Source organism: Suillus subaureus, assembly GCF_016647635.1.
Source record: "Suillus subaureus strain MN1 chromosome Unknown BJ212scaffold_25, whole genome shotgun sequence".
In the NCBI taxonomy this organism is placed as follows: domain Eukaryota; kingdom Fungi; phylum Basidiomycota; class Agaricomycetes; order Boletales; family Suillaceae; genus Suillus; species Suillus subaureus.
This window is the reverse complement of record NW_024538581.1, coordinates 580525-593773: the sequence shown is the minus strand read 5'-3', so window position 1 is coordinate 593773 and position 13249 is coordinate 580525. Positions and strand designations below refer to the sequence as shown.

The 13249-nt window shown below is 47.2% G+C and overlaps 5 protein-coding genes across 5 annotated transcripts; 1 reads left to right on the top strand and 4 right to left on the bottom strand.

Moving 5' to 3' along the window:
* Nucleotides 1-100: 100 nt before the first annotated feature.
* BJ212DRAFT_1276184 (uncharacterized protein) lies at nucleotides 101-906 on the bottom strand (the record flags this gene model as incomplete). The annotated part of the gene is made up of 2 exons (XM_041331265.1): nucleotides 101-363; nucleotides 426-906. The coding sequence occupies 2 exons, from the start codon at nucleotides 904-906 to the stop codon at nucleotides 101-103; spliced, it is 744 nt and encodes a 247-aa protein (XP_041190969.1).
* An 808-nt stretch (nucleotides 907-1714) lies between these two features.
* On the bottom strand, nucleotides 1715-2207 carry BJ212DRAFT_1252873 (kinase-like domain-containing protein; the record flags this gene model as incomplete). Its single annotated transcript, XM_041329731.1, is given in 3 exon segments — nucleotides 1715-1875; nucleotides 1893-2130; nucleotides 2184-2207. Coding segments are annotated over 3 exon segments (423 nt in total), but the record flags the coding sequence as incomplete, so codon positions are not given.
* A 1390-nt stretch (nucleotides 2208-3597) lies between these two features.
* BJ212DRAFT_1518232 (uncharacterized protein) lies at nucleotides 3598-4454 on the bottom strand (the record flags this gene model as incomplete). Its single annotated transcript, XM_041341690.1, has 3 exons — nucleotides 3598-3909; nucleotides 3972-4263; nucleotides 4341-4454. 3 exons carry the CDS (start codon nucleotides 4452-4454, stop codon nucleotides 3653-3655), a joined length of 663 nt encoding a protein of 220 aa, XP_041190967.1. The 3' UTR covers nucleotides 3598-3652.
* Nucleotides 4455-4789: 335 nt separating this feature from the next.
* BJ212DRAFT_440473 (uncharacterized protein) lies at nucleotides 4790-6016 on the bottom strand. The gene is made up of 5 exons (XM_041343213.1): nucleotides 5781-6016; nucleotides 5664-5728; nucleotides 5483-5609; nucleotides 5205-5403; nucleotides 4790-5147 (listed from the first exon to the last, which is right to left on the bottom strand). The coding sequence occupies exons 1-5, from the start codon at nucleotides 5830-5832 to the stop codon at nucleotides 4796-4798; spliced, it is 795 nt and encodes a 264-aa protein (XP_041190966.1). The 5' UTR covers nucleotides 5833-6016; the 3' UTR covers nucleotides 4790-4795.
* BJ212DRAFT_1369209 (P-loop containing nucleoside triphosphate hydrolase protein) lies at nucleotides 6006-8738 on the top strand. Its single transcript, XM_041336211.1, has 7 exons — nucleotides 6006-6653; nucleotides 6712-6750; nucleotides 6809-7031; nucleotides 7086-7190; nucleotides 7238-7374; nucleotides 7432-7460; nucleotides 7518-8738. The coding sequence occupies exons 1-7, from the start codon at nucleotides 6452-6454 to the stop codon at nucleotides 8412-8414; spliced, it is 1632 nt and encodes a 543-aa protein (XP_041190965.1). The 5' UTR covers nucleotides 6006-6451; the 3' UTR covers nucleotides 8415-8738.
* Nucleotides 8739-13249: the final 4511 nt, after the last annotated feature.

The window sequence follows — 13249 nt, the reverse complement described above, 5'->3', positions numbered from 1 at the left end:
TGGGACCATCGTACAAAACAAACTCTGAATTTTCAGATGGCCCATCTTATCAAGCCGAGTTTGATTGCACGTGACTACTAATAAACAGTTTGAAATACAGTCACGTCTCGTTCTCATCCAAGTCGTATTTCCAGTCAAGAAGGGTCAATACTTTCTTCTCTCCTCTAACTATTATCCCGTTGTTGGACGGCCCTCTGTTTACGAAGCCGTTCTTCTCAAAAACTCGGTTGCTACCAATATTCCCAGCAAAAGTGTGCACTACGACATGGCGAACTCCCATTCTAGGGATCCCCCACGCGGTCATCAAGAGACCGACTGCTGCAGTCATGATGCCCCTTCCGTGGTGGGTCACAGCAAGCCAGTCTATCGCAAACACAAACATGATAGTTTGGGGCGGCCGTCACAAGTCCAGAGAACCAACGTACCTCCAATAGCATACTGGATCGTCGGGTCCCCCGCTTGCTTCTTTGCATTATCTTCCTGCAGTCGCTTCCGTTCTACTTCATCTAATACCTCCTCGAATGGACTTCTTCTGAAGTTCACATCTCCTATAAGAACGTCCGTCCCATCCTCTTTGACTTCCCTGAGATGCCGCACAGGGCTTGCACCGACGAATTGAAGCGGGCCATTAGGGAAATCCTCAGCGCTCTTTCGTAGATATTCCAAAGTAGTATCTGATTCCTCTTTAACAAACTGGATCCAAAAGTCCGCGTGTTCTGGTAGGTACGGTGTTGGGAGTCTTTTCATCCATCCATAAATAGCGGGATCATTCATATGCTGTATGAGCACAGACTGATCTCCCTGTCGAGGTGGGGTGAGAATGATGTTCTTGTGTGGTGCTGCAAGCCGGAGGAATGGTTCCCCAGTCTTAGGATTAATCTCGAGGGGGTGGAGTTGGTATACCATCCTTGGAGTGGGTGCAGAGGATCTACTGATGTGGCTATAAACCTTTATACAGACTATTACTGGTGAAGGGAGTCACAAAGTGTATGTTTGAGTCATGTAGAAGACGGTGTAAGCCAAGGTTGATAACAAATTACCCGAGATAGGGCCGTTAGGCTCTCGCACGATCAGGCAGACCAATTAGAACGAGCCGTTCCTTTAAGTTAGCAGTACCCAGATCACTGAACTCACTGTTGAATGTTGAGGCCTGAGGCTTACACGAGGTAATATTTCCCTTGCTCGTGAGAAATAATATACTTTGGACAGGTTGTGGTGTGCACAACAGTCCGTCCTAAATCTGACATGCACTGGGATAGGCAAATCCAAGAAGATATAGTGTGCGATCATATATCTGATAGATAAAACACAAGGTATTTAGCAGTGAAACTCGTGCCGTCTTTTTCCGTGCGAGACATGCATGCTGCTTCAGTCATTCAGTTCTCGCTGGAGTTGTTGACCACAACATTATGATTGTCAAGAAGTTGGTTTTGATCCATCCACTGTAAGCCTGCGATGAGAAGTTGCCAGCAAAATAAACTCTAGTGCATCAGTGTGATGCGTACCAGGGTCTACAGTATCCTGCCCCTAAGAGTTGATTCCAATCTTACGGCAGCGCGCCTGGCAAGTGCACTGCGCAAACGTATGGGTATGAACTTGAAGGAGGACTGGGGCAAGAAGAGCATAGAGACGTACAACAGTCGTTGGACAAGGATATATCTGTGACTAGACCGCCATTCAACCACAGCAAGCTTATTTCGTGAGCAACAAATTGAAGTGCTTCTACGGCAGAAGGTCGATAAATGGGTATCATGGACCAACATGAAACCATGAAATTCCAGTGCTGGTCAGTGACATTTATACGAGGACGTATTTTCCCTTCAATCACTTTCAGCAGAATTGCGGTGTCATTGCTCAAGTGACACCAAGGGACGACTCCCGTTAAAACCTACAGGACAAGTTAGTAAGTTGCATTAGCATGATGCTGCCAAAGGAGTACATATCACTTCGAGTGGTGGCTGCAGAAGTTGATTCTTCCCCAGAGAGAATTTCAGGAGCTGTCCATCTTATTGCTCCTGGACGACAGGTCAGCTCTGTGAGGTACGTCATACCGGTCAATTGATTTATAGTTCCTGCAAGGCCAAAATCTGCAAGATATACCTTTCCGTCGCCATCGATGAGAACATTGGTCTTGCAGTTTATCGTCATTATGAGGGATATGTGGATCACCTGAGTGATCTTACACCTGTCAGGTCTCCGTGAATGATTGGATTCAGTCAAGCTGAACGTATGGACTAGAGTAGGAAATAATTTATCTTCCGGTGTACATACACTTTTTCACTCATGGTAGTTGAGGCCGGAGGCGATGTCACTGAGCTCGAGTATGGGACAATGAGCTTGAATGTGCATATTGGGAACGTACTTAAAGTGCTCACCAGACGTAGATGATCACGCAGCCTGAGGGTCTCGTTGTTCTGGTTGAGAAATGATGTCAGAGTGCCATTGGATATCCACAGAGCAACCAAAGCTTCAGACAGGCCAAACTCTCGAATGGTACACATGAACTTTAAGATATTAGAGTGTCACAACCTCTTCCAAATTCCAAGCTCTCTTCGAAAAGCCTAAGAAACCTTGATCAAATCAGTCCGTCATACAACCTTAGGGAATTACCTTAGCATCGAAGAATTGTGGCCGAATTGTTTTGGCTGCAACCTGCGGGTGAGCAATACGACAGCAACCACGGGGGAACTGTAACACCCGCACGAACCTCCACATCGCCGTCTGGTCCGTGGTATATACATTTGTAGATATTTCCGCACGTGCCGCTACAAACTGGGTATTGGTTGCATTGAGTGATGAGCCCAGTTAAATCTGGGTTGACAATTAGGATCCCATTTGTGCAAGTATAGTCGTCATACCTTGCTCGATGTCGTTTATGGCGTATTGTAAGCATTCCCTCCTCCGCATTAATTCTGGGAGGGCAGACATCTTGTTGGTCACTGCTACGTCGCGGCTCTGGATCTCCGCACGCATGTCTTCCAGATTCCCCGTCGATGAGTCGTTTGAGAAGCCTCCTGTTTGGGTAATCATTTGGTAGCATCGAGCTGAGCCATAAGGTTCTGAATTTGAGTAGTTTGTTCACGAATTTGGATCAAAAGGTGTTCTCATTTCCTGAGTAATGTCTTAACTTGCTCAGCTGAAAACTAAATGAGCACATACGGTAGGCACCGACGTGGTTTGCGTCCCGGAAGGTCACATTCCTGACCGGCGCGTGTGCACCTTTTGCAGGTATCATTATTGCCCATGAATTCATATCGTATCTAGCGGGGTGGAGGTGTCTTGATATTTGAAACATATCCACGTACCTTCAGGCTTTTGCACCAAGCATAAGCACCCGTTCTGTGTGATTTGTTAATTTGGATATGATGGATTTAACTGGGAACGTACGGTCTCAGGCTATTCGCGGACTCTGGCAGTTCCTGTGGGTCAGGTCCCATAGTTTGGGGGTGGTGGCTATCGTCATCGCCTCCATGATGTTTTGATTGATGGGCCATATTCGCATCCATACTGTCTACTATGATCTGCGGGTGGATCTCGGATTAGCAAATAGGTGGCTGATGAGTGTAACTTATCCCCGAGTCCCACGCTAGTGGGGGAGGTGTTGGAGTCAGACGCATAGTAAGATAGGGTTTAATTGCACGTGATCACTAAATCATATCTTGTTCTCGTCCAGTTTCCACTCAAGAAGGGTCATCACCTTCTTCTCTCCTCTGACCGTTTTCCCGTTGTCGAACAGCCCTCTGTTCGCGAAGCCGTTCTTCTCAAAAACTCGGTTGCTACCAATATTCCCAGCAAAAGTGTACGCTACAACATGGCGAACTCCCATCCTAGGGATCCCCCACGCGGTCATCAAGAGACCAATTGCTGCAGTCATGATGCCCCTTCCGTGGTGGCTCGCAGCAAGCCAGTCTATCGCAAACGAAAACATAATAGTCTTAGACAACCGTCATAAGTCCAGAGAACCAACGTACCTCCAATAGCATACTGGATCGTCGGGTCCCCCGCTTGCTTCTTTGCATTATCTTCCTGCAGTCGCTTCCGTTCTACTTCATCTAATACCTCCTCGAATGGACTTCTTCTGAAATTCACATCTCCTATAAGAACGTCCGTCCCATCCTCTTTGACTTCCCTAATATGCCGCACAGGGCTTGCACCCACGAATTGAAGCGGACCATTAGGGAAATCACCAGCGCTCTTCCGTAGATATTCCAAAGTAGCATCTGATTCCTCTTTTACAAACTGGATCCAAAAGTCCGCGTGTTCCTGGTAGATACGGCTTTGGGGGTCCTTCTATCCATCCGTAAATAGCGGGATCGTTCATATGCTGTATGAGCACAGACTGATCTACCCTGTCGAGGTGGGGTGAGAATGATGCTCTGGTGTGGTGCTGGAAGCCGGAGGAATGGTTCCCCAGTCTTAGGATTAATCTCGAGGGGGTGGAGTTGGCATGTCATCTTTGGAGTGGGCTGCTGAAGATCTATTGATGTGGCGAAAAGCATTTACAAAGTTATTAGTGAAGGGAGTCACAAAGTGTATGTTTGAGTCGTGTAGAAGGCGGTGTAAGCCAAAGTTGGTAACAAACTGCCCTGAGATAGTTAGGCTCCAGGCTGTACGATTAGGCAGACCAATTAGAATGAGTCAATTAACAGTACTCAGATCAGTAAACTGAGTTGAGGCTTGCACGAGGAAAGATTTCTTTTGCTCATGGGAAATCATTTGCTTTGGGCAGGTTATGATGTGCACAACAGTCCGTCCTAAGTCTGATATGCACTGGGGTAGGTAAAATCCAAGAAGATCATGATATGGTGTGCGATCGTACATCTGATTGATAAAACACAAGGGGTTTAGCAGCGAAGCTCATGCCGTCCTTTTCCCCGCCAGACGTGCATGCTTGCTTCAGCCATTCAGTTCTCCATTGCTTCCACTCGGCTTCTCTCCCACCATCTGCCCAGACGCCCCAGCCATCCCTTAGCTGTAACCACACGCTTATCGGATGATTTACGATGGCAGATCGGATTCGTCCAAACATAGAGTCCGGGAATTTAGCTGGGAGTAGTTCTGTACACACATAATGTGAAACACCCAACACTATGCCAATCCCCAGGCCCCATTTAACTTGATGAGGCGTATGGTACAGCAAGGCGAATCTGACAGAACATTGAGCGCCAGAGCCACTGTTTCAACAATTCCAGCTAGAATCACACCTTGAATAGGCAACGATGGCACACCACACAACTAATCCAAGGTAGACAACTATTCGGAAAAGCTGATCGAGCACGACAGATCCTGAGAGTGCAAACCGGTGTCGAAAATACACGTGACAGATCAGGAATGCAGAAAAATAGCCCATGTACTGGCTGTGCGACGAGGGAAAGCCGTAACCATTAAGGTGAAGGTGGCTATCTGATCATAAATATTTCAAGGGTCATCTAAGACTTGGACACAGCTTTATGTGGGAATGGTTTTGGAAATGAATACATACCAACTGGACGCTCCTGTTTGAAAATGTGCTTTAGCACCAGATTTAAACCCTCTGAAAGGAGTTGTCCAGCCCACATGTTGATGATAGTCAATTCACGGGTATGTACTGCGAGTACCGCATACGCAGGCTGTTGTAAGTGTGTTAGCGCTCGCGAAGCTGCGGTGTGTGGTTGAACTCCCACCATCAGAAGGATCGGACTCAGCGTCAGTAGTGCAAGTACAAATGAAGTGTCTGAAGAGGCATTATCTGGACCTGTAAGTTGGCGAGGGTAAAGGAACGTGGGCTGCTTTTGACGCACAGATTACATGTGTCAGGTCAAGGGAGACGCGTTCGGCGGCTAGGTCTGTCATGACCGTGGTGTGAAGGCTAGTGAAAATACCGAGGAGCCAGATAATTTTGTTCAGCTCTTGATTGTGTATAAGCAGCAGCGGAGATAATGACCCGGCTCAACGTGTTGCAGGAGTTGCTGTAGCGGATCAAACAACCGGAAAACGCCCAAGGGTCAAGACACGCAGGCGCTAAAATTACCACTCCGCTACAAGTCCACTCCGTTCGTCACAGAAAAAATACTCAATCGATTAGTCTTGTACATCACTTATCATATAGGTATCAAGAACGTGTTCGCCAAGCACACTACCTGAGCCTCGGCAATCTTGATTCTATGTCAATGTGGGCTTTGGGCGCTATTCAACTGACGCCCCGCCCACGGTCGAGTCATCCACTGTCAGATATCATCTTTCCATCAGTGATTCAGTTTAGTAGCCAAAATGCATCAGGCGCGGGTCCGGCGGCCATGACATTCATATAAGATGTGTCTGTGTACAGTATTCCAAGGATCACATCCGCATTCCCAAGTCTTAGTCCAAGCTGGCGTCCATCCCAGACCTCGTCGAGCAGCTTCTGCAGCTTGCAGCGTCGAACACTTCAAGTCCAAACGCTACCGTGATTACCAATGGTACCTCATCGTATATGACGGAACCTGCTCCCCTGAATGGATTCGGCCCATTGATCTCATTCATTCTTTCGATCTCTGCTCTGAGAGACTGGGCGAAGCTTTTGATCATCGGTAGCTTCTTTGAGACCTGCCGACGCCTCCTTGCCACAGTCTGGTCGTCCACAATCGACTCTTTCTTTCTCACCGCGTCATTTGAGGATCACGATGACAGTTACAGTGAGTGTCCATTGATCGATTACACGGTAATCAATAACATGGGCTGTTATTTTGACAGAATGGATGATGATTTGGCTATCGAAGCAACCATCCTGGAGTAAGCTCTTCGATCAACCATTACCATATTATTCTAAATATTTTCTGTGGGTCTACAGAGAATGTGCGCAACGTAAATATTAGCACTGGCGAAAGGTATTCGGGGAACGTCCCCGATTCTGAAGGGGAGTCTGACACATCTGGGATGCCCAAAGTCTGTTACCTGCCAGCACTTTCTGGGTCTTATACCCTATGGTACAAATACAGATGGATGCGGATCACCCGTGTTTCGGAGCCAATACCTGGTTGGGGCCCGAACCACAGGGACTCGTTGAATATCAGGTAACCTTTTTCCACATATTGGTTGAACCGTCTGTTTTATCTGCTGCTAAACAGCATCTTCACGCGTAACCATGACATTCTAAACACCATCCTACAAGACGCCAAAAAGGCCTATCAGGATGCGCAAGGCAGCTCCATTACTGTCTATATTTCTGATTCGTGAGTCCTACACAAAATTGATGTTCCCCCCTTTTAACGCGTTGCAGCGCGAATTGCTGGAGAGAACTCGCTACAAGACGCAAGCGGCCTCTAGATTCTATTATCCTAGATCCTGGAATTCGGGAACTTGTCGTTGAGGACGCGCAAGATTTCCTTGCCAGTAAAAAGTGGTATGCTGAACGAGGTGCGTTACCTTATACTTGGAGTGAAGCTGTCGACATTCGATTGAACTTACCTCTAGGAATTCCCTTCCGCCGTGGTTACTTGCTGGTAGGATCCTTTCGTCTGAAGAGTTCTTTTATGACGCTCATCGAATTGCCATTGCAGTATGGTGCACCTGGTTCAGGGAAAACGTCTCTGATTCATAGCATCGCGGGCGAACTGGAACTTGATGTCTATATCATCTCCCTCTCCCGCAGCGGCCTTGACGATACTGGACTTTCAGAACTCATTTCAGATCTGCCTGAGAGATGCATCGCTCTCATGGAAGACATTGACGCTGCTCTCCATAACAGTCTTTCGCGGGAGGACACTCCTACACCACCCAACCAAACTGCCGAGTTCATCCCTAGCTCTCCGAGGACGCCCACTCACACTACTAGCAAGGTGTCACTCAGCGGTCTACTCAACGCATTAGATGGTATTGGCGCACAAGAGGGGCGGATACTGTTTGCTACGACGAACAAGTATTCGTCCCTTGACCCTGCTCTATGTCGTCCCGGTCGTATGGACCTCCACGTCGAATTTAAGCTTGCGAGCAGATATCAGGCAGACGAGCTGTTCAAGCGTTTCTACCTTCCTTCCTCGCCCAAGACTCCTGCAGATGACGACCAAGAACCGAAATCGAATCCTGCTCAGTCGCATCTCAATGGCTCTATATGTGACGGAGGTTCCACTGACCTAATTGATCTCGGCGTCCCAGATGATGTCGCCGACTCCCCTCCCTCATCTCCTTCAGCCTGTTCTGAGAAATCTGAACGCGCGGCTCTCACGTACACAGGCACGCGCCATCGTGGACATGCACCAAAGCTCTCGAGCGATCAGCTTTCTGCGCTTGCTGCACAATTTGCGTCAGCTATTCCGGAGCGTGAGGTGTCGATGGCTGCTCTGCAGGGTTATTTGATGTCACAGAAGAGCAGGCCTTCGGAGGCTGCCAGAGAGGTTTCTGCTTGGCTTCAGAAGGAGCTGGCAACAAAGAAAGCCCAAAATGAGACAAAATCATGACATGACGCTATATTTCATCTGCAGATTGGTCGGAGCCAAGTATATAGATTCTATCCATTCTATCCATTGTTTCATCTTCAAGTCAACTACGCACAGTACTACGTAGCAATCAAATTCTAAGACAATCAGTAATAGCGGAAGAATAAAGCAGTGCTCAGTACAAGCTATTGAAGCAGAGAAACCGAATGCTGTCCGAGACAGTCCGACTACAGTGATTGCTACGGATGCATGTACGAGTGAATTCAAGATAACAGATGGAATGTAAAATTCATTGGTCCTACTGCTGATAATCTTCCTGTCAGTAAATCTCTTGTGCAATCCACGTAAAAGAGCCAGGACGTAGGAATGTATATATATACTTCCCGAGTCCCGTTCGAGGATTGAGCGTGTACGATTCATTGATGTGCGAAAAGAAAACTTCTTGTGCGAGTTCAGCGTGCTACGTAGCTACAAACAAGTTATGAACACTATCAGCCAATGTCAACGGCGACTCGACGCACACGTCGATGTTGCCTCTTTATGCCACATGACCGACCTTTCAATTGAAGGAACTTGCAATTCTATATTCTGTCGGACGTTCCTCGTAATCGGATCCGTGCCTTGGCTGAAGCCCTTCGTCCTGCATTTAAAGTTATATACTAGTACTACAACGAAACTTGAATCAAAATGAATTTTCCCACTTCCTGCGGTGTGTTCATCACATCGAACATTTCTTGTGTTACACACTGCTGCTGGTCGACACATGCACGCGCTTCTGAAAAGCGATCGAAGTCATCCCAATTGCTGCATCGTTGTCGGCCACGCGCTTAGCGTGATGTTCTCGAACGCTGAGGATTAGGCGCGGTCCCAGCACAAATGACTGCACGACTACGAAAATTTGCGAAGAACCAATATAGATCTGAGTTTTCAGGGATGTGTCCTATAGAAATGATGAGCCGTGGTCGCATGGAGCATTCAGTGACAGATCGACATACTGAGATTGTTGGAGACAAAGCACCAAGGCTGAAGCAAGAAACAACAACAAAGCTGCATAGCATGTGCAGAACTTTAATCGGAAAACCAGAATCCGTTCACATTATAAGCTCACCTCGCAAAGTAAACCGCATGAGATTGTATCAACACCATGAAGGAGTCCCCGATAGTCCCTCCTGCCGAGTGTCGCCGCAGTTCACGTAAGTGTTTTACAGCAATCCAGACGGCGAGACACAGTGCAAGGACCTCCCATACAGTTGTGATTATCCAAGCCACGGAAACTAGAAGTAGGGTGTCTCCCTCAGAGCCGGCAGTGCACTGATAGTTGCCGGAAAGAATGAGCTCCTCTAGTATTCATCAATAAGCCTAATGCACACGAGTCTTTCATCCATAGCTAAAGCTTACCAGAGGAAATATGCCACATTGTTGTTGCAACGATCGCTCCATCGAAAATATTGACAGCCAGGAAGGTGACGATGAGGAATATCAGCACATTCCTGGATCGCTGATACATAGCATATAATCGCGTGACCATGATGACTTGCATGGTATGTCAGTCCAGCAAAGGCATTGCAGCTATGTAGCTCACCGCCTAATATTGCAGTTACGACGACATTCGTCCAATTTAGCACAAGATACATAGTGAGGCCTGATAAAATCAACTCAGTGATCAGCCTCGGAGAATCACCACTACAAAGAAACTCACATCTGCGGCAGTCATTATTGAGCCAACAAGTCAGTCATGTCCCACTCACCCCTGCATGAGAACATAGTTAATTGGACATTTGGACATGATACATCGGTGCAGAGTACTCACTGCGTCTGTCACCGGAATTGTCGGAACACTGACTGCATGCCGTTGGTCAGAAGAAACCAATGCGGTGTATGTGAGAAGACATACACAGTATGGTGATCCTAATTGTGAAGAGATGACCAATTAGCACAACGCCAATTGCCTCTTAGCGTTCAAACATACACAGCATATGATATTCCAAGATAGCGTGCCTAGGATATTTTGAGCATCAGCACAGCTTGCCAACCACAATTATAACATGAGCTAAATACACTCAGATACAGAACGGTCATAAGGGACCAGCGTTGCTTCTGTTGCAAATTAATTTTGTTCTTCTGACGTGAGACTTTGCTCACCCAGACCAGTTCAAACTATCAGACCATTATTAGCGAGATGGCTGCTCCAGCATGACATCAACGTACCTCTTGTCCGAATGTAAGTGCTGAAAACACTTTAAGGGTATCGCTGTTCTCTAATATAATCATGCTCACCCCAGTCATATATCATTCCAACAGAGGCAGCAACTGCAAAACCACAGGCAAGGTTAGATTGAGGCATCACGGACCACTACCATCCTACTGCACGAACCTGCAAAATAGCTGTAAATGCGATACGAATTGATGAACGGCCACCAACTAGGGGAATTTGAAACTAAGGTCATATCGTTAGAGGATGAATGCGAGCAACAGACGAACTTGGTGGATGCCATGATAGCATTCGTGCTAGATATATACCATCATCGAGCGCTGTCTGGCCGTTCCAGCCGTGATTCATCAAAGTAAATATTTTGAGGGCAGTAAAGATGGGAAGTCAATCCAATGGCCCCCGGTTGAATCATAGATGCTGGTCTTGAAACTACGAGGCATTTAATTAGTACACATGTGGGATGCTTCAAATTAAACACTGTACATGATCAAACAACTGTTCGTCCATTTCGGCAACTTGTTTCCATTATCCAGGCAACTTCCCAATTACATATACGTCAGTTCAGGAGTTTCATGATATCACGACCAGCAAGGTCAGACACAAGCCTACATATGTGTGATGTGACATCGAGTACAGCCTGAAAAAAGCCAGACGCAAAATCCAGGGAAGTTTGCAACAGAAAAAACGGAGAACTCGCCAGTCCTGTCTGGGCTGTCAAGACCCTCCTCCAAGCACACATAATCCCCTTGATCATCAGTCTGCGGCATCTGTTTCCTCATGTGCACCTGCTTGCTCTCTGCCTCGATCAGCTATCTTATGATAATGCCAACAAAAAAGATACCAAAAAGTGATAAGTGTAAAATCCGATGCGAAACCCGCCGCGATAGTACTAGTGCAGCTGATGCTTGAATGGTGATGCGTACAGCCAGATACTTCGTGATCCATAGTCCGTGGTTGATAGTACATGATGCCTGGTGAATATATGACACCACGTTTAGATTTAGAACGAGAAACTGAAGACAAGAAGATTCGCGCTACAGGAAGTTCAACTTTGGATTCTTCGGATTGACTCATGAAACATTGATGGCAATATTAATATTATCGATGAGCACCGGCAGCCTCCCATCATGCCGCCATGCAAGCCAGTCTGGTTAAGATGGTCACATTCTATTGGCACACCATGATCAAAAAAGATTGGAGATCAACAAGCAAATCCCACAAATAAATAACTCACCTGCAGGGCCATGGGCCATGGCATACAGGCTAGCAATGCACACTCAATCCAGTGCGTCGTCTTCCTTATCCTCTCTGCCAAGTCCTTAGGGATCGGCCGCATCGTATGCACCCACTCGCTCTCTTCTTCGGCCACCGAATTATAATACCATAAGGATGTGAAGAATATGGTAGTTGTGGTCGACGGTCGCCTTGATCGAGGGGTGAGATCTAGAACCGAAAGCAAATTTTCAAGGCCGTAAGTTATGTAATTGAGTTGCAATGGACTCACGACATGACCTGCGGGAAAAATGACGACAAGTGGCCGGTGAAGCCAGGCTGGTCGATCTCGGCGTGCCATGCCCATACACAGCCCGGACCTCTGCACGTCGTCGTAGCAGTACTCTCGTCTCCGGTCACGCCCACGTACGCCAGCCCGTCTCTCCTCCCATCGACCGCGATGCAACACAACTTCAGCAACACTCTAGGCAAAGTTCCTCGCACCAATCCCCTGTCGTCGAACTTGCGACCACCAAGGATAAAAGGGTATTTTACTTACTTAGCTATTCCTCCGGCGCTTACGTATCTACTATCTTGCAGGCTTTATATGCCGCCCCACCCTTAACAAAAAGAGCAAGATTGAAGTCACTCAAACCCAAGGACAGCAAAAAGTTGAAACCCGATTTATAGCATCATCATCACGCCATGAAACTACTGCCACCGGTGAAATGTCCACGACACCCATAGTATAACTGCAGCTGACTGGGACACCGCCGTGACAACACCTGCCAGTGCCGTCGCCAAATCCACTCGTTGGTATTGTGTTATTTGCCCACTGCGTGTCTGTTGACTGTACTAGTGACTACTGCTAATAAAAAGGCAGCTGCTTGTAATTCCAAGCACCATCCTTGCATTGTTCTTTCATGTCTTCTATCATATGGCCGAGTTTTTATCGGTGTTGCTATTATGTTGATCGTTGACGCTCTGCTTCACTCATTCCTAGTTTCATGTATTGCTGCCGTGAGTGCGAGAATCCCTTTGTTTTTTATTAGCAGGCGTGACTCGTTCGCTTTCAGTGCAATCGTCTGTTCTGCCGTGGAGTCCAAATGCAGCAATGAATAGATGCTATGATACTACGCACATGTAAAATTCAGGCTCATAAACGATGTCTGGTTCATGTTGTGACAAGGCCGCTGTATCAACACTCAGGGGAAGGTTCGTGACCGCATGGAGCCTCGTGGTGATGATAAGCAAGTTGTTTACCCTAATGCACACAGGGCGCAAGCTTCAAACTGGTGACCTTCTCTTCGGCTGCCAAAATTGGCGAGTTTTCTTATCCGTAACGGTCAAAAACGCTGTCAGGCTTCGAATTGGTGGCCTTCTCTTTCGAGAGCAACTATCAAAATTGCTAAGTTTTCTTGTCCGCAACTGT

Coding starts and splice junctions, on each gene's coding strand:
- BJ212DRAFT_440473 (XM_041343213.1), bottom strand. CDS start 5,832: ATGACAGACCTAGCCGCCGAACGCGTCTCCCTTGACCTGACACATGTA. Junction 5,404..5,482: donor CAAACAGGAGCGTCCAGTTG/GTATGTATTCAT, acceptor ATTTATGATCAG/ATAGCCACCTTCACCTTAAT. Junction 5,148..5,204: donor GCCATCGTTGCCTATTCAAG/GTGTGATTCTAG, acceptor ATGTTCTGTCAG/ATTCGCCTTGCTGTACCATA.
- BJ212DRAFT_1369209 (XM_041336211.1), top strand. CDS start 6,452: ATGACGGAACCTGCTCCCCTGAATGGATTCGGCCCATTGATCTCATTC. Junction 6,751..6,808: donor ATCGAAGCAACCATCCTGGA/GTAAGCTCTTCG, acceptor GTGGGTCTACAG/AGAATGTGCGCAACGTAAAT. Junction 7,461..7,517: donor TCCGCCGTGGTTACTTGCTG/GTAGGATCCTTT, acceptor TTGCCATTGCAG/TATGGTGCACCTGGTTCAGG.